The sequence below is a fragment of the Galleria mellonella genome, unplaced genomic scaffold, assembly GCF_026898425.1.
Source record: "Galleria mellonella isolate WM207_F2 unplaced genomic scaffold, CSIRO_AGI_GalMel_v1 utg146, whole genome shotgun sequence".
Classification (NCBI taxonomy): Eukaryota; Metazoa; Arthropoda; class Insecta; order Lepidoptera; family Pyralidae; genus Galleria; species Galleria mellonella.
Window position 1 is genome coordinate 7,934,512 of NW_026441999.1, and position 26,035 is coordinate 7,960,546.

Below are 26,035 nucleotides of genomic sequence, written 5' to 3' on the forward strand. Positions count from 1 at the left end.
AGGAGAGGAGATGACAACTAACCCCCGGCAGAAGCACAGCCGGACCGGGTTCAGGGCCCCGGGGAGAGAAACCGGCGTACAATGCGGGCAGAATCTAAGAGCATCGCTTTCTGCATCTTTCCCGGGAGTGAGCCGCCTCGGAATCCCAACCGTCCGAGATGTTGTTCCAGACTGGTTGGGATAAGACCGTTCACAGACAAAACGATTGGAATGATTTCGGTGGACGCCTCGGGAGCCAGGTCGAGATAATTTCTCTTTTATTATTATTATTAAAACCATACTATCACATTAATAATGTAAGTTAATTAGATGAATATAGATAGAGTGTCTCCATACAAATGCTTAAAGAAAAGCTCAACTTTTTCATTCAATTTTAAAAATTTTTTCGTGATAAATAGTTACGAGTGATTCCTTTGTAACTGCTATATTTGATTTGTTTTATAATTTATGCATTTTTTAAATGCGTAACAACTCAATTTATTTATTAAATAATTCAATATCTTATATATAAAATTCTCATGTCACGGTGTTTGTTACCAAACTCCTCCGAAACGGCTTTACCGATTCTTATGAAATTTTGTATGCATATTGGGTAGGTCTGAGAATCTGCCAACATCTATTTTTCATACCCGTTAATGATAAGGGTGACCCATCCCAAAATATTTTTTTTTTATTTTTTTGATAAATTTTTCCATTTTTATTTTATTATGATTTAGCATTGAAAAATATATACAACTTTAAATTTTCATCGTTTTACGACCAACCCCTGTATTTTAATTGCGATTTTTATATTTCGCAATAAGGGGTAAAACAACGTTTACGGGGTCAGCTAGTATATATATATATATATATATATATATATATATATATATATATATATATATCCTCATGTGATAAATACTATAAATTAATATTATACATGTAAATGTTATACGTGACTCAATCACTCTAAATTGAACGTTCAAACGTTCAAAATGTTGTATTCTTTATTTAAAAAATTTCTATCATAACATAACGGTCAAATAAATTGAGACAATGAAATAGCGTCATTGACCTTACAAAAAAGGTAACCCACTCCACCACCTGTTACTTAAAGTCACTATAATATCTTAACACTTTGACAAATTGTCACTCGTAAATTGATATAGTTCTATAAATTAGAACACCGTATATGGATACGGAAATTGTATTAGCATTTTTTTTAAATTTTTAAAGTCCTCATTCGAATATGGAACACTAAAAACAGTTTTCCCAATCCATGCGGGCTGTCTATTGAAAAAACAAACATTCCCTAATTTGAATTTCGAAAAAAGAACAAGTCGAATGAATCGTTCCGTTCGTGTTTAAGGTGGTAGTACACAGGGAGCGTTAATTACATCTTTTTTTAATTCACAATCAATATAATAATAAATATATTATATCAATTTAAAAATATAAAAATTTATTAATATTAGTTAATAATTTTATGAATAATTATGGTTCACAATAATAGTACCTAATGTCAATACCATACCATATTATATCGTTAACTATCCACTGTTGGACATAGGCTTCTTCTATATGTAGTGTTTTGCCAGTAGTTGCCACGCTTGGCAAGCGGCTTGGTAAATGCCGCTGGACTTTGGTGTTGTTTTAAGAAGGACGCTGCCGCTTATCTCTCGACCTTAGTCGCCTATTACGACACCCACATAATAATAATAATTTTGATTAAAACTAATTAACTTAATATTAATTTAAAAAAAATCCTCCAGAAAACGTTATACTATCAGCGAATAACATAGACTGTATATTATTTTACAAAAAATAAAGTGAGTGCGAGTGAAGTCGGGTCTTGTCATTAGTTTAGTCTTGTCATGTATTAACTTTGTATGTTATTTTAAATTTACGAGTAATAAAGACCGTAAAATCGTGAATTTGAAACAGTAGCTAAAATAATATTAAAATGAAACCATAATCTTTGGAATTATTCATAAGTTAATTACAAAATATCCGTTCTCAGTGTACACCTAGGTTTATAATTTAAAAAAAGAACGCTAGGTCATCAACCAACTCGGTAGTCGAAACAGGTTGTACACAACGATGTATGTCGAGGGATCCCGAAGGCTGGGCGCGTGGCCGATCTCAACCGACCATTGCCGAAGATGTCCGAAGTGGCGCGTGGCTTACCCAGGATAATTAGGTACGACGCAAGCTGGTTTAGATAGAATAGATATTAATTATTACTAGAATGGCTAGAATTACTAGAATTTTTTAATATTGTGGTTCTAAAGTGGTTCCCAAAGAGTGTTGACGTCAGACAAGGGGCCGGTTGTGAAACTAGAAGCCAAATATTTTTGTAATATAGATAAATAATTACGCCTACCCCAAATAATCATTGGGATAAGGGTAGGAAGATGATGATGATGATGATGTGGTGATAAATGTGTAAGATAATAACAGTTTTTATAAATTAAATGAAATTAATAAAAATGTCTTTAAAATCGGTTCACAATTGATTACTTCGGGACAACTAAGGGCCTACCATGAAATGTTTTCCGAAATTTCGGAGCCAAACGAAACACAAATTTGATGTTAAAATTACATAATACATGCCGTTTGAAAATATTAAAAATGTTAAAATATTGTTTCTTTTGACTTTTATGATAGTATGTATGACGAACGAAATGTTAAACTCTATTTATTGATTTGATTTTGGTACAAACAAAAACACGAAATTGAGTCCGAAATTTCGGAATTTCATTTCATGGTAGACCCGCTGACTTCACGATCCCTAACTGGTACCAGCATTACACCAGCTTTATTAATAGGAGGAAGGGGATTACTAGAAATGGAGCTGTCAACAATATACCCTAGTGGGACTAGGGTATATTGTTGACAGCTTGTTACTGTAGGGGGAAGGGATTGTTAGTAACGCGGACTATGCTAGCAATCCCATTGCTAGCAATACACTCTGTCAGGTTGATCTCCGTGTTCACTTTGTGCCCCCTGGAAACCATCGTGGTTAATTCCAAGTGGACTAATTGATCTGCCCGGGGGGAAGGCATTGTTTGTAATGGGGAGGTTAGTCCCCATTGCTATCAATTTACCAGGTTGACCTCCACGTGATTTCCCTTGGTAACTATTGTGACTGATTTATTGTTAAATTCCTCACGATGGGCTAACTGACCTGCCTTTTCATTCTCACCTATCATCCTTCACTGGTGCCCCGCCAGTGTATATCGATAGCACAGACGGGGTTATTATTCCATATTCATCCATAAAAAAAACTCGTTAAATGTATTTGCAACTACAACTGACTCTTTATTAGAAAATAATGAAATCCGCCATATTTACTATGTATATGTATAGATTTTTAAATCATTCATTACACTATGGCGTGGGAAAGCCTTGTAATATGAACACTCTCGAGATAATGAAACCTTACGTTTTAAGTCGTAAAGTTCATTTTTGTTTAGCAAAAATCGATCACAACTTGTTGATCACAAGTAACCAGTGTCTTACGCGAACCGGTATGAAATGAACAAGGCTATAAATTCGATTATCCGGTCGGCCTACTCGGTGAGGATGTTGATACATACAAGGATCGGGGTTCGATGTCCCAACGGGACAAATGTTTGTTTTGTCTATATACATATACATATATATACATATATGTATATGTATATATATATATATATATATATATATATATATATATATATATATATATATATATATATATATATATATATATATATATATATATATATATATATATATATATATATATATATATATATATGTATTACTTATCCATATTTAGAAATAATAGAATTTTCATCCCCTCTCCTCCGATCAAACTGTTTATAATTACTCCTCTCCATCCAAAGGTTGCCTGGAAGAGATTGCTATTAGATACTCTGTTATGTCGATGGTACTGCTCATGTCTATAGGCGACGGTTACCACTTTCCATCAGGTGGGCCGTCGGCTTGTTTGCCATTCTAAGTTGTATACAAAAAAAAAATCAGGTAACTTCAAAAATAAGGAGAGACTCTCAATTCGTTTGTATTTATTTTTTAAACGTTTGTCACCTCATAAGTCCGTCAATTTTAAATTTGGTTTTTGAAAATTCTTATCTGTAATCTTTATCTGAAAGGAAATGCTTGAAGATTAGTCTCTTAGAAATTTTATCAAAATCGGTTCAGTAATTCAGTTTTTATATATAAAAAAAAAAACTAGTTTTGTTACAAGTGAAGCCTTTAATTATTTACCAAATCTTAGCCCCTAACAGACTATGGCCGTGTGGTCCCGGCATAGAATAGGCCATCCCTTCCTTCCCCGTGGGTGTCGTAAGAGGCGACTAAGGGAGGGCAAGAGATGGGCAGCAGTGTCCCTCTTAAAACATCTCTAAAGCCTGACTGCGGTTACCTACTCGTCTGCCAAGCGTGGTAACTACTGGTAAAACCCCCCAAGGGGAGGCTTATGTCCAGCAGTGGACAGGTAAACGCTGACATGATGAAGATAAATCGACTATACAGGTAATATTACGTTTACTAAATTAGTCACAATTTGTTAAAAAAAAAATATATTTTTCTAATAAATGTAGTATATATTATGTATGTATGTATGTATAGTATATATTAATCTAATTTTATAAAAATATTATTTGAACCAACGGAAATTAAAATACGTACAGAAATTAATTCCCAGAACACTGTCAAACGAAAATGTCTGACCACCCATCACGTGAATTATAACTTTTTATATGTTACCGAGCCGCCGCATACGCGCGACAAATCGATACCAGCCAACGGTTGGTCGAAATTAAAATTTGAAATTAGAACGTCTTCGAACGATTCCGTATTTTTCAACCGATTTCAAAAAGAGGAGGCCTCAATCAATCCACATCGTAACCTTCAAGAGAATATTCCTTTTTAAAAGGCCGGCAGCACACCTGCAATGCCGTTGGTGTTGTGAGTGATCATGGACGGCGGTAGTGACTTACATAACATCAGGTGAGTCGCGTGTTCGTTTGCCCTCTGTGTTGTAAAACAGAATTCTCTCAGGTCTCAATTCGATTGTATTTTTTTTTATGTTTATTACCTCATAACTCCGTCAGTTGTAAACCGGCGTAAACCGTTTTCGCTAATTAAAACAAAAAAAAAATTCCATCAATAATGGGACAATTTAAAAAAATAATCAGACGCTCACTAGATAGTAAGTGGTAACCATCGTCTATAGGAGGGGAAGGGATTGCTAGTAATGAGAATAAGCAATCCAATTGCTGGCAAAATATACCTTGTCAGGTTGACTTTTACGCGGTTCCCCCTGGAAACCAGCGTTATTATTTTTTGTTGATTTCATCACGATATGCTAGCTGACCTGCTTCATCTTTACCTATCAACCCTCACTGGTGCCCCGCCAGTGTATACCGTTAGCGCAGGCGGGTTTATCATTGCATTAGAAAAAACCGTCGCCTACAGACATGGATAGTACCACGGACATTACAGGATACACTGTTAATCGACTGATATACTGAAAGAGGGGGAGAGGGATTATTAGTAATACTGATTACCAGTTCTGTTGCTAGTAATATACCCTGTTAGGTCGACCTCCACGCGTTCCCTCCTGGGAACTATCGTGCTGAATTCCAGGTGTATTCATCACGATGGGTAAACCGACCTTTTCGGGGGGAAAGGGACTGTTAGCGATGAGGTCTAACAGTCCCATTGCTAGCAATGTTACTAATCAGGTCGACCTCCACGTGGTTCCCCTTGGAAACCATCGTGGTTACTTCTCGTGGAATTCTTCACAATAGGCTAACTGACCTGCTTTCATCCTCATCTATCATCTCTCACTGGTGCCCCGCCAGCGTATACCTATAGCGCAGGCGGGGTTACCATTCCATTATCATCCATTAAAAAAAAACTTAAAGATCAGAATAATTGAATATTCAGTCGCATCTATGTAGACACCCTTAACACAAATGTGTCTATCCGTCTGTCCGTCACTTGTGAGCTATAAAACATGCCATAAACTGGAGCGAAGACATGTGCATTTGTATATATATTTCATATTTTTTTAACAACCAGGCGACGTTTGTGTATATTATTATAATTATTGTTGTTACAACTAAACCGAATCTATTTGAAGATGGTATTCGTAATACAAAAAAATAAAATAATAGGTACCCTATTTGCTTGCTTTTTTTTTAATGTTTGTTGCCCGCTTCTAACTACGCACAACCAGTCTTTGGAATCAATTTCCAGCAGCAGTATTTCCGAACCGATCCGACAACATAACCTTTAAGAAAAGAGTATATTCCTTTTTAAAATGCCGGCAGCACACCTGCAATGCCGCTGGTGTTGCGGGTGATCATGGGCGGCGGTAGTCACTAACCATCAGGTGAGCCGCATGCTCGTTTGCCCTCTGTGTTGTAAAAAAACCTATGTAGTTCCCGTATATCATTCCCATTTGAGCTCTTCATGAATCCGGCCTTATATTATATACTTAAATGATAATTAGGTACCTAATACCTTCATAAAGTTTCAGCCAATTCAGCTGATCGGTTATTTTATAGCATTTTATATGTAATTATTTGACTAGATATAACTTTTTTATTTATTAACCGATTGAAATAAGACAAACACTAAATGTTATATAGAAAAATTCCAAACGCATTAGAGAAAACCGCATACAAATCGGTTAAGCCGTTTCTGAGATTAGCGTGCAGAAACTTTACAGACAAATAGTCAAAAATTCTAAAAATCATTGTTTTAAGTTCTGTTACGTTTATAAAGCCCCCCTATAATATAATACATAGTTTTTCTTATATATCTTCTATGTACAAACAGCGACCAGTTGCGATTTTATTATATTTATTTATTTATTTATTTACACTTTATTGCACCAAGTGAAAAGAGAAATAACAAATACAGTAAATATTAATGAGATGTGATACAAAAGGCGGCCTTATCGCTATCTAGCAATCTCTTCCAGACAACCTTTGGGTAGAGGACATTTGGAAAAAGACAAAGAGTAGGTGGCGCACTATTATAGAAATATTATCATATACAAACATATATAGATACATACATACATATATACACATACATATATAATATATACACAAATTAAATATATACATAACATACACGTACTTAACAGCACACATACAACAGAAAAAAAAGTGACGAAGGAAAACGAAGAGAGAACACAGGAAAATAGTACTAAAGTAGTAGTTATATGTATTGATTGATTAGTACGGAACCACAAAAATATTGTTATTGTACATAACGTACATAAGATTAGACAAGACAATACTTATATAAATATGTTTCTTATTATCTTATTAATTATCTCTACAATATTTTTTTTTATATAACTTAGAATGGCAAACAAGCTGACGGCCCACCTGATGGAAAGTGGTAACCGTCGCCTATAGACATGAGCAGTACCACGGACATAACAGAGTATACTGTTTCGCCCACGATACCCCCCATGCGTTGCCATTCCTGAGGACTCAGGTGTTATTCCTCTGTACTCAGTAAATTCACGCCATATCCCACCCTTCAAACCGAAACACAGCCATGCAAACACAACTGCTTCACGGTTGAAACACGAATGGGACAGAGGTACCCAAGCATTCGACTTTTGTACAAAGTCTCTGGTAATAAGAATTATTTATTTAAACTTTAATGCACTTAAACCGGACGGTGTTCTCTACCTGTCAATCATTGGGCAAACCCCGAAATACGTAGGCGGTGCATTTTTGAATAGAGAAAAAATAAAGCAATATTTGATAAATTCATATATTATAATATAAACATACACATAATATATTAAATAAATAAATATTTACATATATAAATAAATAAATACATAAAATATTACTATATAAAACAATTAAATAAAACAACTGCAATAGAAGAGCAAATAGCAATCTATGACTCAAACAGAGTAACCAGCAGGAGAGGCTTAAAGGGAAAGTGATTTTTCTAAGAAATTAGCAATTAATAATGGTAATGGATTCCCCATAGCCTTCACTATGTGGGTTTTGACATATTATTATATTATGTTATGTGATATTATAAATCAAAATGGTATATTACAACTCCCTCCGCCAAGTCCGCCATCTTGAATGGCCGATGACGTCATCCGCCATAGTCGTAGTTCTAGTTGAGTATTGTTTTTGATTCTCAAATTTCAAAACTCGTTAACAATTCCAAAATTAGAGGATTAGAGGCCCCTCAGGCTATTACTAGTTTATTTATATAGTTGTCTTATTTTTTTTTTTTTTATGGGTGAAAATGGTATGGTAACCCCGCCTGCGCTAACGGGATACGCTGACGGAGCACCAGTGAAGGGTGATAGATGAGAATGAAAACAGGCCAGTTAACCCGTCATGATGAATTCATCATAGTATGATAATGAAATAGTAACCCCACCTGCGCTATCGGTATACGCTGATAGGGGCACCAGTGAACGATGATAGACGAGGATGAAACAGGTCAGTTAGCTCATCGTGACGAATTCAACGAGAATTGTTCGCGATGGTTTCCAGGGGAACCACGCGGAGGTTGACCTGATAGGGCATATTGCTAGCAATGGGGCTGTCAAACTCCATTGCTAACAATCCCTTCCCCCCATTGTAGGCGTTAATAGGTTATAGTAACCGCTTACCATCAGGTGGGCTGTATGCTTATTTACTTAGTGATATAAAAATACTACTTTTAACTCGGTTACATAGATAAAGTTGCAAGTAAAAACTAGTATGTAATAAAATAACTAAAGGTAACAATGTACACATGAGCATATCCGCTGGCAATGGCTAGTTTAATGACTTTTATAACAATTTCCTTTGAGTTTGAAAACCAGTTTTTTATGTGGCCGTTCATTCATAAGCCATCGCGAGGTCAGTGGACCGCAGATTATACTGTGCCAATCTATTTATAGTGGCCGCTAGACCGAACTTGGCTTGTAAAATGGAGCTTAACGACTTCTGAATGCATTTCTTTAAATTTATCATTTTTAAAAATTTCATCAAAATCGTCACCCACGTGGTCGATTTATAATTCATTCTCTAAAAACATTGTCATTTGTAAAATCTCATCGGAAATTTATATTATATATTATATTCATTATTGCACTTGTAAATTACATTGTTAATGCATTTATAAATGTTGTGAACAAGGGTGGACTTATCTCTGTCAGAGATCTCTTCCAGTCAACCCAATGCAGTTAGAAAGCATGTTGTTAGCGGGCAGCTGAAGTGCTACAACTATTAATATTTAGTGTACATAAACAAATATACAATTAAATAAAATATTAAGATACATAATAAAATATTATATAAATACATATACTAATTTACTGGCTCTTATCACAACGATCCATTCCATAATTATGAGGTAACTTAACATATATACATACATATCTGTCACGCCTGTCTCCCATTAGGGTAGGCAGAAACTATGGAACGCCAAATGCTTCGATTCAAACAAACCTCTTTCGCTAGGTAACTTAACATGCTATATATTGTTATATTTTTTTGATTGTACATGCTTTTTCTATATCAGTTAATGCATGAGAAACAAAAGAGTTGAAGGCTTATTAAAGGGCTAATAATGGCGTTTAAAGGTATAAAATCATGTCATAGAAAAAAAGATTTCGAGTAAAAGAGAGTTTTCAAAATTTTTATCAATTTTTATATACCTACTGGTTCTAGTAAGAAATTTCCAATGATTTCTTTTTATACACATCAGCTAATTTAGTCTGACTGTCTGTCTGTCGTGTTTGTGTTTAGGCAAGACAGAAAATAGAGCTAAAAACATAATACAGGGCAACTGTCAAAACGGACTTTGTATTAGAAAGATTGAAGCAAGTTGAACGTTTAACATTTTCAATTTTGAACTTTAAATAAGAACGTTTTAAATTCATCTCCTCTACCCATACTTTAACATTACGCTCTTCCAAAAACCTTTCCCTTATGCCACCTTCTCATTCCACTAAATTTTATCACAATTCCTTCACTGTTTCTAGCATTAGGTTATGGAATTCATTGCCTGTTGTCATTAGAAGTACAAAATCCATCGATGCTTTCAAACGACAAGTACCTTTCTCAATCTGATTGATTCTTTATTTGTTAAATTGGCATTCTTTGTTTATGTATTTATTTAATTTTTTTTATACAACTTAGAATGGCAAGCTGACGGCCCACCTGATGGAAAGTGGTAACCGTCGCCTATAGACATGAGCAGTACCGTGGACATAACAGAGTATACTGTTTCGCCCATGATACCCCCCATGCGTTGCCACTACTGAGGACTCATGTGTTATTCCTCTGTACCCTGTAAATTCACGCCATATCCCACCCTTCAAACCGAAACACAGCCATGCAAACACAACTGCTTCACGGTTGAAACACGAACGGGACAGAGGTACCCAAGCGATCGACTTTTGTACAAAGTCTCCCTCTGGTTTTATGTTGAACTGTTTCCTTATGCCTAAAATTATCTATATGTTCCAGTATTAGGTACATATTTAACATGTCTGGGATTATATATTATATGTAGGTAATCACTTTATTATTATTATTAATATTTTTTTTTTAATTGACTTACTTATATATACTACTATATATATATATATATATATATATATATATATATATATATATATATATATATATATATATATATATATATATATATATATATATACTTAATATTTATAATTATTTTCCTTAATGTTTTATTCTATTAATTTTCCTAATTATATAATACCTACTTGTACAACAATTAGTCCGTTACCCTAAGGTTGTCTTGAAAAGATTGCTCTCAGCAATAAGACCGCCTCACTGTACTTATACAATTGTATCGTTACATTTACTAATTGTGTTGTTTTTCCCCTATATTGTATAATGCAAATAAAGTATACTCATTCATTCATTCATTTTTTTTAAAAATTTACCAAAATGTTTGATAATATCAAATGTTCAAATATATCATTTATGCGACATACTGTTTTATTGTTCCTCCAATCACAAGAATCATTTTTAAAAATTTCGTTTATCCGTATGTTTGTTGCAGCACCGCGCAAAAACTACTGTACAAATTTTGAATTTTAAATTAAATGTAAATCATCAAATTTTAAGTTAGATCTTGATATTAGGCCAAGCTATATTATTTTATTAAATTTCTTTAAAAAAAAAAATAAAAAAAAAATTTGATAAATTTGGAATGCTTTCTCTTTACACACGCCAGCTAAATTAGGCAAGGCAAGACAGACAATGGAGCTAAAGGCGGAGTACAGGGCAACTGCCAAAAACGGCCCGCGATAAATCAACTACCCTTGCGGTCGCACCGCCACCGCTACCGTCAGCAGCCAAGGTATGAATGCAGTATGAGATATGAATTTTGTATTGGGACCAAATTAACGGGAACGCAGTTGGGTTTCTTTGTTACTAACTATATAACCCGTATATAGTTTTAGTACTTTCTATTAAGTGGTTGAAACTGAACATTTTCGCTCGAGAAACATGGATTTAAGAACGATTGGTCTTTTTTTTTTATACAACTTAGAATGGCAAACAAGCCAACGGCCCACCTGATGGAAAGTGGTAATGGTACATGAACAGTACCATGGAAATAACAGAGTATACTGTTTCGCCAATGATATTCCCCATGCGTTGCCATTCCTGAGGACTCAGGTATTATTCCTCTGTACCTAGTAAATTCACGCCATATCCCACCCTTCAAACCGAAACACAGCCATGCAAACACAACTATGCTTCACGGTTGTAACACGAATGGGACAGAGGTACCCAAGCAATTGACTTTTGTACAAACTCTCCCTCTGGTATAGGTAGTCTTTCATATTATAATTGCTTTTCGTTTTTTTTTTACTAACATAGTTTGTAAGGAAATTGTTACTAACAAAATGGACCAAATTGTAATCTGAATAATAAAGTATTATTGTTATATGAATTGGATTGTGTTTTTTTTTTTCTATAATAAAAATGGAATAGTAATGAACCTCTCAGTATAGATCTTCACCTATCATCACTTATTGCTACAGTAGATGATAGATGAAGACGAAGACAGGTCAATTAACACATCGTGATAATACTAATTCTAAGTCTCTTAATATGGTTAGGCTTTTTTGCTGTCCGTACAATACGAAATCCTTATAATCTTAGTATCTTCACGCGTGGCCCGAAAGGCGCATATTAACAGACCCGTCCATGGGTAAACACATTGTTATGTGGATCGGTATTAATTTCACTACACACATATGTGGATTACATAACTTGCGGATTACATGTATTATGTAGTCATGCGTCTAATTATTACTATCTTGCTGGTATTTGCATTATTATTTTGTACAAGTCTAACGTCAGAATGTAATAACATTGTTTTAGAGAGAGATTTAGAGTGTTTTAAACTGATTAATAAACGCGTGGTATTTATACATATAAGAGAATTTTAGTTCCATAAACGAATACTAGATGGCGTTATTAAGACATTCTTGTATTTAGTGATAAGCCATTAAATTCAAGAATGTTTTAATAAGGTAGGCCCTAATTCATATCAGCAGTTAGCTATCCACTGCTGGACAAAGGTCTTCTCCATAGATTGCCATAAGATATGGTATAAACCATCTGCACCCACTGACTGCTTGCAACGCATTTGAAGTCGCCGCTCCATCTTATGTGTTCATACAGTTCTTATTTATCAACATAGTATTTTCTGAGGAAAATATAAGTCAATAATTTGTTAAATTTTGTGTAAATTGATTGAAATATAACGATGCAATGATATTTAAAGATTTAATAAAAATCAACTATTTTCTTTCATCGAAAATGCTGCCTAATCCAGTTTAGACATAACAAAATATATAATATAATCTAAGTGGGCTCTTTTTCTCTTTTATATGTTTACAAAAAAGTCCACGATGCTATATATCTTTATTATATGGATAGCTTACTATACCTATCTAATTTCAACTCATGCTGATGGGGGACGACGACGACGACGAAGGGATTGCTAGCAATGGAGTTTGACAGTCCCATTGCTAGTAATATGCCGTATTAGGTCGACCTCTACGTGGCTCCCTCTGAAAACAGTCATGAACAATTCTTGTTGAATTTGTCACGATAGGCTAACTGACCTGCTTCATCCTCACCTATCATCCTTCATTGGTGCCCCGCCGGTGTATACCGATAGCGCGGGTAGGGTAACAATTCCATTATCACTCATTAAAAAACTCAACCTGATGCAAAAAGTGTAAGAACATACAAGTTCTAATAGCCGCGTGAAGTCAGAGCGGACAGCCAGTAATAAATATAAATAAATAGCCAAACATGAAAATATAAATACGTCGCCAAATTCGAGAACAGCGGAACCAATTTCTTATTTTTTTTTTTTTTCAAATATTTAGCGAAGTCTGAGGAGAAAGGGTCTTATGAAGGGAAAAATTTGGAAAAATTGCCCGCAAAGAGGCCAAAAAGCCCAATTTTATTTTTTCTATACTAATGTTGCCGTGTGTTCCCGACACGGAATGTGTCGTAAGAGGTGATCAAGGAATTTGAATAGTCGAGGAATGGAAAGCAGCGGCTCTCTTAAAACATCGCCAAAAGCCAGACACTATGCCAACCCACCTATCAAGCGTGGAAACTACTGGCAAATCTCCCCCAATTGTAAACTGCCATAAGGCTCCATTCCTTGTAACAGTCTATGGGGGAGACCTATGTCCAACAGTGGACAAATAACGGCTGATATGATGATGGTATACAAATATTACTAGAAGCCAATTCAAACATTTCTGCCATAGTTAAGACTTCAAATAAAACATAATAGAAAGTATTTATTACCCGAAAAATACAATAACACTTCTGACACTTTCCTATGGTTGACTGGGAGAGAATGCTTTTAGCATTAAGTCCACTATGTACACATATATGTACTAATGAATCAATAAATAAATAAAATAAATAAATAACAACAAAAAATACAAAAATATTACATATATAAGAAGCAGAGCCGAAGGTAAGCCCAAGTTTAAGGTAGCAAAATAACTTTTTGGAAGACCAAAATCCATAATTAACTGATATTGAAAAAAACGAATCTATCTTTCTTGGGGCCTTTCATTTTAGGGTAAGGCATCCCCCCCCCTCCCCCCAGCTACGGCCATTATAAGAAGTGTCTCGTATCAGGCAAAAGGAACTTGCTCAGCTGATGCTGCGAGTATATCAGTGCAGTGTGTACAGCTGCATAGCGCTGGTTTTCAGCCAGTCAAATCATTGAGATAATGGCAGGAAGATGACGATGATTCGAAACACATTACCTTCTTCTCTTCAACAGTTAAGTAATAAACAGAAAACCCCAAAAACAAACGTGAACAAGTTATAACTAGTTAGACAACCAAAACGACTTACGTTCCACAATAAAATCAGCCAAGCACTTAGGTCCCAGCCGCTCACTGAATCTCGTTTGTGTTACAAAGAGATTGTGCGAGCGTTCATTTTGAAGTTCTCATTCAATTGTTGAACGTTTATGCTTATCTGGAGTGATTTCACGCCGTCTACAGTGTCTAAGTTTGTTGACAACTTGAGACAGGTTACAGGTATGTGTTTTGTGGGACGTTTAAAAAGTTATTTTTCAACGACTCCAAAACAAAAAGAGGTCCTTAATTCGATTGTATTTTATTTTTTAATGTTTATTACATCGTAACTTCGTCAGTTGAAAACGATTTGGATTTTTTTTTTATTTTAAAGGATATACTTAAAGATTAATTAGTTAATTAATATTAATTAAATAACAACAAAAGAACCAAAATAACCGACATAGCCCGAAGGATAAGCAAGCTGAAGTGGCAATGTGCTGGTCATATAGCTCGAAGAACCGACAACTGAGGAACAAATCTTGAGTGGCGACCGCGTACGGGCAAACGCAGTGTAGGAAGACCCCCCACTAGATGGAATGACGACCTGAAATGCATTGTAGAAAGTCAGTGGATGCAGGTAGCTCAGGACCGTTCTTTATGGCTGTCTATGGGGGAGGCTTATGTCCAGCAGTGGACATCTTATTAAAATCGGTTGAGTAGTTTAGTTTTTTAATCAAAATAACTGTGGTCTTGCCACAATTGAAGCAGTATTTTTGTAAAACATGGTTATGTTTTACATAGCTCCAAGTTAAGGTTTAACTTGGAGCTTAAAACGAATTAATAAATTATTATAAATTTTTACACATACATGTTTTTTATACCACTGACATGACAAACAAACATACGGCCCACCTGATGGCAAGCAGTTACCATAGTCTATATAACATTTGGGATAGAAAAGGATATAGGCTGGTTTTTATCCCTGTCAAACGGGTGAATTCTGAAAACTAATATAATTCAACTCATGTTGATTAATATTAACTTAAATGCAAACTTTAATTAAATTTTAACTATCAACAAAAATAAAGGCTGCCCGTTGGCTATTAAATCAAAGTTAGGGTAACGGAAATAGTTTACCGCCCAAAGGTCAATATATGGGGTAAGTTTGGGTCAATTGGGGACATGTAAAGTTGGGCGAGGTAACATGATTAACGATTCCCACTAAGTATTTAATGTTGATTGTAAATGAGTGAATACTAGCCATATCCCGCTGATCTGTCCGCTTTAATTGGAATAAAAAATATAGTAAGTATAAATGAAAGATCTTCGGGACATATTATTTGTTAATTTATTTAAAATTTTACAATAAAATATGGAACTAATTTAATGTTATGGGTATTTTTTAACAGTCAAACTTTAGGATCTGTGGAGATAAATTCAGAGGAATTATTCAATATAAAGCCTGCGGCCACTTTCTACCATCGTACGGATCGCCATCGACAGGGAGTTCACCCTCATACCTTACAGCTTAAATGGTCGCGTACACTGCGGTTTCAGAGATGTTTTCTCCCACGAACACTCAGGTTATGGAATGAGCTCCCTGCCGAGGTTTTCCTAAAAGACGACGTTCATTGACGTTCATTGCATGACGTTCTTCAAACGGGGGGTAAAGAGGTTTCTTCAGGGTCGGCAACGCGCGCGTAATACCTCTGGTATTGCAGGCGTTCATAGGCTACGGTAACTGCTTACCATCTATATATATATATATATATATATATATATATATAGATGGTTTTTCAAGGCACTTTCTCCTACGCACAACCACTCTTTGGAATCAACTTCCAGCAGCAGTATTTTCGAACCGATGCGACAACATAACCTTCAAGAAAAGAGCATATTCCTTTTTAAAAGGCCGGCAGCACACCTGCAGTGCCGTAGGTGTTGTGGGTGACCATGGGCGGCGGTAGTCACTTACCACCAGGTGAGCCGCATGCTCGTTTGCCCCCTGTGTTGTAATATATATATATATATATATATATATATATATATATATATAGGTATATGTGCTTGTTTTGTCCCATGAAGTGCCAATCGAAACAATTATATCCTTGGATTCGTTTGCGACTTGTCTATAGGGGCCCTACTGGGGCTATATTTGATAACCTTTGTGATCTTAGCATCATTATATCAGCCTTTAACTGTCCACTGCTGAATATAAGCCTCCCCTTAGTGGGCTTTGCCAGCAGGTGCCACGCTTGGTAGGCGGATTAGCAACCGCGGTTAGGTTTCAAAGATGCTTTAAGAAGGACGCTGCTGCCCATCTAGCTGTCTTAGTCATCTCTTACGATACCCATGGGAAAGGAAGGGGTGGCCTATTCCATATGGCCAGAATAAATAAATACATAATAATTAATTTGATGTGTATTTTTTTTAATAGGTGATAATGGAATGGTAACCCCACCCGCGCTAACGGTATACACCGGCGGGGCACCAGTGAAGGATGATAGGTGAGGACGAAAGCAGGTCAGTTAGCCCATCGTGACGAATTCAACAAGAATTGCTCACGATGGTTTCCAGGGGAACCACGCGGAGGTCGACCTGATAAGGCAAATTGCTAACAATGGGGCTGTCAAACTCCATTGCTAACAATCCCTTTCCCCCCATTTGACGTGTATTCGATTTGACTTCAATTTTGATTCCAATTCGATGGAGTTAAAATTCACCCCGCAAATCTCCGGTATACTTCAGTCAAGTTCTTTAAACTTATAAATAGATAAACTTTTTATTTGAATCGTTTATGACATACGTAAATTAACAAATGGGTTTATACAATTAGATTATTTACACTTTTCAAAATATACAACAAAAGATAAAATATGAAAATATGGTATCGCCATGTGTGTCGCAGTGACCCAAACAGGCTACAGCTCAGTGATGGTTTTGCTTGAAAGCAAAGCACTGATTTTCAGCTGCAGCCTGAAGTTAGGCTACACGGACGCGTGCAACAAACCCAGAGTGTAACCTGTGTAACAGCCAAAGATAAATTGTATTATATAGAAACATACTTATATAAATGATGCATAAATATATAAACCATAGCTAAGGGAAGAAGTAACAGCGTGTAAGCAGTCAGTGCTACAAGGATGGGATGTGAAATTATAAGGATTACACGTGAATGCAGAAGCTCGCCGCTCGAACTCGCCCCCCGCGGGGTGAGTTCCGCAACGAGTAGGGTTGCGATGAAATGGGTAATGTACAAGATTTTAATATTTCTAACGTTTACTACGTATTCATGTCAAACATATACGAATGATGGAGAGCAAAGAAGGGTTTCCGAGAAAAATAGAAAATACCAAAGGATGTTATCTATATGTTTATTTGTAACACCAATATTATATTTACCAGAGGGAGGCTTTGTACAAAAGTCGATTGCTTGGGTACCTCTGTCCCTTTCGTGTTTCAACCGTGAAGCAGTTGTGTGTGCATGGCTGTGTTTCGGTTTGAAGGGTGGGATATGGCGTGAATTTACTGGGTACAGAGGAATAACACCTGTGTCCTCAGGAATGGCAACGCATGGGGGGTATCATGGGCGAAACAGTATACTCTGTTATGTCCATGGTACTGCTCATGTCTATAGGCGACGGTTACCAGTTAATAAATAAAATGAGTGTTTACACATTAAAAAGATGCAGAATTTATAAGACAAAATAAATATAGAAGTTATAAAGGAGTCACTCATAATTATTTATCACGCAAAATTGTACTAATTAACCGTGTGGTCCCGGCGTAGAATAGGCTACCCTTTCCTTTCCTGTAGGCATCGTAGGAGGCGACTTAGGGTACAGAATGGTCGAAGGAAGGTCTTAAATCATCACTCAGCTTATAGGGTAGGCTGTGTTAAATAGGGAACTGTTAAAGATTGATAAATTATTATTATACTAACACTATGAAAAGGAAACATTTGTTTGTTTGTTTATAATGGATAAACTCAAAAACTATTCAAGCAATTTTAAAAATTCTTTCACCTATAGAAAGCTACATTATCAGAGAATAAAGTAGGTTAGAGTTTATTAAAAAAAAAAAAAAAAACGTGCGATGCCGAGGAAAGTCTATAGTATGAATTAAATACATGTTTACACAGGTAACTATTACCATTTTTAATAAAATGAAAGAATGGTTGACTGGGAGAGAATGCTTTTAGCATTAAGTCCGCCATGTACACATATTTGTACTAATGAATAAATAAATAAATAAATAAATACCATTTAAAATCATAAAATCCTAATTTGACATTTTTTTTACGACACATGGGGCAAACGAGCATGCGGCTCACCTGATGGTAAGTGACTACCGCCGCCAATGATCACCTGTAACACTAACAGCATTGCAGGTGTGCTGCCGGCATTTTTTAAAAAATATGCAGAATATAATAGAAAAATTAAGATTGTGTCCCATAAACAAAAAAACCGATTTCAATTCCAACAAAACCGGTTATTTCGTTCTAAAAACTAAACTACTAAACCGATTCTGATAAAATTACTATAGGACTAATATGTAAGTATAACCTTTTGAATAAAAAAAAAAGAATTTTACAAATCGGTTTAAAACTGACGGAGTTATGAGGTAACAAACATGGGAAAAATACACCTGAATTTTTTTAAGTCGAGCACTTTTTTTGAATTCAGCTGTAAAATGTGTTCAACCCTAAAATACTTTGCTAGCTTTTACATCACAAGGGCTAAGTATGAAGCAAGTATATGACTTTCATGCACTAGACGCGGCTACGGGGTTTAATTGTAATAATACCTACATAACTGCATTTTTATTGCCGACATTTCGAACTGGATTCCGTTTGAATTATTCATCGTCATTATTGGGTCACGATAGTGTATTTAAAATATGTCAACAACGGGTTTTAAAATCAACTGCTTTAAATTAGTCGCTAAATGTTTGCTGGTAGAGAACTCTTACAGAGTTAAACTCGCCTGTTGTACATCTTTTGTTTTTAATGTATATGTATATGTATGCGTGTACGTATTTGTATATATATATATATATATATATATATATATATATATATATATATATATATATATATATATATATATATATATATATATATAGTAGGGATATATATTATATATATAATAATAATAATAAGTATATATTTATATTATTACATGTATCACACTTCCATATTTAGAATTAACAGAATTTTTCATCGTACCTCCCACCAAACTGTTTATAATTACTCCTCTTCATCCAGAGGTCGCCTGGAAGAGATCACTTTTAGCGATAAGGTCGCCCATTGTCTTCTCATTGTGATTATTTCTTGTAATTGTTTATATTTATAATAAGTTTACTATTGTAATCTTTTGGAGGAAACAATAAAGAGTATCTATCTATCTACCTTTGTTTATTTAAAATAAATTATAAAAATGTAAAATTTTGTGTACAATAAAGTATAAATAAATAAATGAAGATTTCGCTGTAATATCCAATTCCACTTTTAGGAATAGGTTTAGGTATTTGGCGTTCCAGATTCGACCCCAATGGCAGGGTTGGTGCCATGTCCTGATAACAGGTGAAGATGAAAGCATGCCGATGGGTATTTTCAGTGGAGACCACGTGGAGGTCGATATGTATGCTACTAGCAATGAGGTTGCTAGTCTCCCTTACTAGTAATTCCTTCTTATCACCATCTCATCATCATCGTATCAGCCAATATTTCTCTACTACTGCACGCAGGCCTTTCCCATCGTCTGCCATAAGGTACGGTCCAAAACTATCTGCATCCACTGCATCCTCCATCCCTGCAATGAATTCGAGGTTGCCACTCCATCTAGTGGGGGGTTGTCCTATACTGCATTTGCCTGTACGGGGTCGCCACTCAAGAACCTTTCTTCCACATCGGTTGTCAGTTTTTCGAGCTATATGACCAGCCCATTGCCACTTCAGCTTGCTTGTCCTTCGGGCTATGTCGGTCACTTTGGTTCTTTTGCGGATATCCTCGTTTTGGATGCTGTCACGCAAAGAAACACCGAGCACAGCACTTTCCATAGCCCGTTGAGTAAATTGAAGCTTTTGCATACAGGCAACGTACATTAATTCGTATAAAATAGGTCAAAATTCTTGATACATCTTAAAAGCAAGAGCGACAGACGAGAAATTGGCTTACCCCGCCAAAATTACACAGCCTCAACCGCGGGGCCTCGCAATTATTCCGCCAGATGGCTCTATAATTACAAAGAAGTCACCTATGTAATTTGTCACTTCTCATTAGTGGATTACAATGTAATTTCTTTGAGACATTCCGCAGGATTCAACCTATTGGGGGTGGGAATAAACTGCTGAAGGAAGGGCGGTTAATGGTTTGAAGGATTCCAAAAGGATTTTGTCCATAATTAGTTCTTTACTTTTACTAATTAATTTTTTTTATCGTAACATTAAAAAAAAAAACTATATTTCATTGTCAAAGGCACACCTGTAACGTTTCTAGTGTTGCAGGTGCTTACAGGCAGCGGTAGTCGCTTACCAGCAGGCGAGCCGCATGCACGTTTGCCTACTGCATTATAAAAAAAAATACGACTGCCCAAAAAAGGTGTAATGTTTTTAGGTTTTATATCATCCCCATCGTCACATCAGCCTTTCACATAAGCCTTCTGCGTAATGGAAATTTTTCCAGTAGTTGCCAGACTTGGCAGGCGGGTTGGTTTAACCGAAATTAGTTTTTAGTCAGCTGCTGCCCTTCCTTCTACTATTAAGTTCCCTTAATCGCCTCTTACGACACCCATGGGAAAGGAAGAGATGACCATTTGCGGTCCCGATATAGATGCCATGTAAATAACACCAGTTCCAAATAACACAGGGCATTCTATCTTGGAAACAAAATAGTAATAAACAACTGTATAAAATTTATTATTATTTATAATAATTAAACATTGTACAGGAATAAAATTATAAAATTAAAATAAATTTATACCTATAGATGTTTTTAATTGTATATTTCATCTATTTATTTTTAACTATAACATTTAAGTCAATTGATTAATACACATTTACTATTAATAAACTGTCAGTTTATCTCATATTGGGTTTGTTGGAAGAAATCTCTTTTAGAGACAAGCTCGCCTTTTTGTGTTCAATAGAGAATGAAGAACGGAGAACGGAGAACCGAGAATTGAGAACGGAGACCGGAGACCAGAGAACGTAAAATGGAGAACGGAGAACGTAGAACGGAAAACGGAGACCGGAGACCGGAGAATGGAGAAAGAAAACTGAAGGAAGAAGAACAAAGAATTTATTAACAATATCACTCACTATCACTATTCAGTACAGACGGCTCTCTTTTAATTTTCTGCTTCTCCCTCTTTTTTAAACTTTTCAATATTTTCATTACCATTAATCTAAACTCTAATTTTGCTTCTTCTGACAATGTTTTCACAGCTGGAGTTATAGACTTGAAGAAAGCTCTGTCCTCGTCTTCTTCCTTCTGTATCAGATTTGCAAGAAAGGTAACAATATTGGGATCATCTCTTAGATGATCCTCACAAACTGCGGATTCCTCCTTTGTCACATTTAACACATCATACTTCGGTCGCTTGCTGGCTACTTCTTCTGTACTCTCGTCAACATCTATAAATACTTCTCCCATCCAATTATCACCTTCTTCACTATCGACTCCTGTGTTACTTTCTTTTTGTTCATCGGTATTCAGAATTACATCTAAGAAAGTCATTTCGTTCGAGTATATATAGGGCTTTGGAGATCTGGCGGATTTTCTGTATTTTACAAACGAATCCCTGACGTTGTTCCATTTTTTTGTAATCGTGAGACCTGGACGAAAAAGTGTGGTTAAATATAATTTGAAAAAAAGATACGCTAAGGATCTGTAGTTATAGATATTTCTCTTTTTCCTCTAAAATAAATGTAAAAATTCATTAAAACAAAATCTACTGGTTGATAGATAAAAAATCCTACAATATAATATGAGCTTTTAATGAATTATTACATTCACTTTACTAGCAACACTTAATAATTTCTGACTGTCGCGGAGATCATACTACGTATATGTATATATTTTTTTTATACAACTTAGAATGGCAAACAAGCTGACGGTCCACCTGATGGAAAGTGATATCCGTCGCTTATAGACATGAGCAGTACCATGGACATAACAGAGTATACTGTTTCGCCCATGATACCCTCCATGCGTTGCCATTCCTGAGGATTCAGGTGTTATTTAATATTTAATAATTACCATGTACTGTCTGTAACAATTTTAATCCCTTTAGGGCGAGAAAGGAATTGTTGGTAAGGAGGACTTCTAGTCCCATTAGCAATACTACAGATCGACTTCCACGTAGTCCATCCCAAGAACTATTATGGTTAACTCCTGGTGAATTAATCATGATAGATCGACTAAACTGATTCGAGTCATTTATCATCCATAGTATTAGATGATAGACGAGAATGCATTAAGAATCAATGGATTGGTAACCAGTGGGTTACCATTACATTTCAGACCTATAAAATATATCCGTTGAATATAAAAACTCACCAGAGGGCGTCACTTTGTTTCAAAAATATCAACTCACCCATTTGGTATCTTACAGTTGGACTTAATGAGTCGTAGGTAGGTTCTATTTCCCTGTATATCTCCTTCCAAGCTTTTGTCTTCAAATGTTTGTTCTTATAGTCGGCGTGCCTGCGATCCCAGAGACATCTATACCGCTTGACCATGGCTATCAGGTCTCTGGTGTCCACTATACGTTTATAATTTATTTCCTCGCTGGAATAAAAACATTTTTAGTTGCGATTCGTCCCGACTTCGCACGGGTAGAAAGATAAATTAGTACAAATTATCTTTTTTAATGAAATTTTTGAATCTTTGGATTTTTTTAATGGATGATAATGGAATGGTAACCCCACCCGCGCTATCGGTATACACCGGCGGGGCACCAGTGAAGGATGATAGGTGAGGATGAAGTAGGTCAGTTAGCCCATCGTGACAAATTCGACAAGAATTGTTCATGACAGTTTTCAGGGGAAGCCACGTGGAGGTCGACCTAATATGGCATATTACTAACAATGGGACTGTCAAACTCCATTGCTAACAATCCCTTTCCCTCCGCGCTGACAGTATTACATATATATTCGAAAATAGATATCCGACCGATATGGGCGATGTCGATATATATATACTCCATGTATGTATGTCCATGGTACTGCTCATGTCTATAGGCGACGATTACCACTTTCCATCAGGTAGGCCGTCAGCTTGTTTACCATTCTAAGTTGTATAAAAAAAAATTTAAACATAATACATATAGATAGATAGATAGATAGATAGATACTCTTTATTGTTTCCTCCAAAAGATTACAATAGTAAACTTATTATAAATATAAATAATTACAAGAAATAATCACAATGAGAAAACACTATAATATTACTATTTTATATTAATTTTCTATTATTTATATTATATTTATTTTCAAACTACGTTGCATCATCACTTATACTTTCTCTACTGGTTATAGTGTTAAATCCGCCATTTACACTATCCAAGTGTAATCACTTTACTAAAAAAAAAAAAAAAATTATGGATGGCAACAGTCACTATTTTCCATCAACTTTTTTGCCATTCAAAGTTGTATAAAAACATAAAATGCCACTACGTCAAAAATAAAAGTATGTATAGCAAAATATATAAAAAAAAATGTAATTATTAAGATATAAATTATAATTATAAAATCTCGCACTAACCTTTTTTCGTTTTCAGCATTGCCACTGTTTTCATCAGACAATTCGGCCATGATCCGAATTCAAAATGGCCGCCAATTTTCCCGCCAATTCACCAACTGTGTTTGCCCATAGTATTGTTTACCGCCAAAGTTGTCTAGACTCAATCAAATAAACTCTTTTCAATATTGTACAATCCAATTTAACGTATATAATGGTTTTTATACACAGAATGTTATAAATTATGCTTGGCTTTGTATTGGTTTTATTATTGTAGTATTTAGCTAATAAAATCTCAAAATAAAATTAAACAATAATATTTTAAACTGTACAAACAATGTAGCAGTAAACAATGTGAAATTTGAGTAATTCTGTTGAGAAATTCCAGGGGAAAAATATGAAATAACAGCGTACGATCCGTACGCCGGTTCGGAATCGACTGTCCGGGCGTTTGGCACCGGAATCCGGCGTGGAGCGGCAACATCGCGCGCCGCCCGGCGGCGAGCCGGCGACCGTGAGAGCCGGAGTTCGGAACGACAACGTCGCAATGTGTTTTTTATGGGATGATAATGGAATGGTAACCCCGCCTGCGCTAACGGTATACGCTGGCGGAGCACCAGTAAGGGGTGATAGGTGAGAATGAAAAGGCAGGTCAGTTAGCCTATCGTGACAAATTCAATGATAAATTAGTCACAATAGTTTCCAGGGGGAACCGCGTGGAGGTCGACCTGATAAGGTGTATTGATAGCGATGGGGACTAACCTCCCCATTACTAACAATCCCTCCCCCCCCCCGACACCGTCTAATTGTAAATTTATTGCATTATTAAAATAGATATTACAATGATAGGGGAAAGGGATTGTTAGTAATGATAAGCACCAGCCCCATTGCCAGCAATAGGTATACCCTGTTAGGTTGACCTCCACGCGGTCCCCCCTAGAAACCATCGTGATTATTTTCGTGACGATGGGCTAACAAATCTGCTTTCATCCTCACCTATCATGCCTCACTGGTGCCCCGCCAGCGTATATCGTTAACGCAGGCGGGGTTATTATTCTATTAACATTTATACTAATTTACTATTTAATTTACATATTTTATACGAGTGCCTCTGTCCCATTCGTGTTTCAACCGTGAAGTAGTTGTGTTTGCATGACTGTGTTTCGGTTTGAAGAGTGGGATATGGCGTGAATTTACTGGGTACAGAGGAATAACACCTGAGTCCTCAGGAATGGCAACGCATGGGGAGTATCATGGGCGAAACAATATACTCTGTTATGGCCATGGTACTGCTCATGTCTATAGTCGACGGTTACCACTTTCCATCAGGTGGGCCGTCAGCTTGTTTGCCATTCTAAGTTGTATAAAAAAAAAACTATCAATCCCTTCCGCCCCACATATTAAATTGAGTTAGGTATATATATTAAGATACATGGTGGTGATAACGCGACTAAATCGCACACATCATGCGTCTCGCAGTTCTGTCGCACGTGAAGCGGCAATGGGGGCCATTAATATAATCTATCCATTTGTTACAGTAAGCTTCAGTATCTTGGATATTAAATTTCTTAAATCCAATATCGAATAAAATCGTTTAGAAAAATTTTTTGATTTTATATTCCAAAAACGAATCTTAGACTGAATTTTCAAATTGGAGACAAACTGTTAAATAATTCAAAATCGAACATCTCATGAAACAAAATACAAGATAATGATACAAAGAGTTCAGAGGAAATTTGCACGTGTTCTATATAGTAAACTTTACAGCTACTGTCCTTATTTGTACCCGTCACTGTTCGTATCCGGTATGGTAGGACTAGAAACGCTCGAGATAAGGCGGGAGTGCAATTTGATGATGCACTATTCTCGGTTGCTCAACGGCGGAATAGACAATCCTGCAACTCTTAGCCGTTGTTCTCTGTACGCAC

General features: G+C 35.9%; 1 protein-coding gene across 1 annotated transcript; it reads right to left on the reverse strand.

The window, feature by feature from the left end:
- Nucleotides 1–21,300: 21,300 nt before the first annotated feature.
- LOC128200052 (uncharacterized) lies at nt 21,301–24,543 on the reverse strand. Its single transcript, XM_052892040.1, has 3 exons — nt 24,132–24,543; nt 22,963–23,156; nt 21,301–22,201 (listed from the first exon to the last, which is right to left on the reverse strand). The coding sequence occupies exons 1-3, from the start codon at nt 24,179–24,181 to the stop codon at nt 21,678–21,680; spliced, it is 768 nt and encodes a 255-aa protein (XP_052748000.1). The 5' UTR covers nt 24,182–24,543; the 3' UTR covers nt 21,301–21,677.
- Between the last annotated feature and the right edge of the window lie 1,492 nt (nt 24,544–26,035).

Excerpts from the sequence above, each read along its gene's own strand:
- LOC128200052 (XM_052892040.1), bottom strand. The coding sequence starts at position 24,181 with ATGGCCGAATTGTCTGATGAAAACAGTGGCAATGCTGAAAACGAAAAA. Across the intron at positions 23,157-24,131 it reads AATGCTGAAAACGAAAAAAG|CGAGGAAATAAATTATAAAC; the intron begins GTTAGTGCGAGA and ends TTTTTATTCCAG. Across the intron at positions 22,202-22,962 it reads AACTGTAAGATACCAAATGG|GTCTCACGATTACAAAAAAA; the intron begins GTGAGTTGATAT and ends TTTTTCGTCCAG.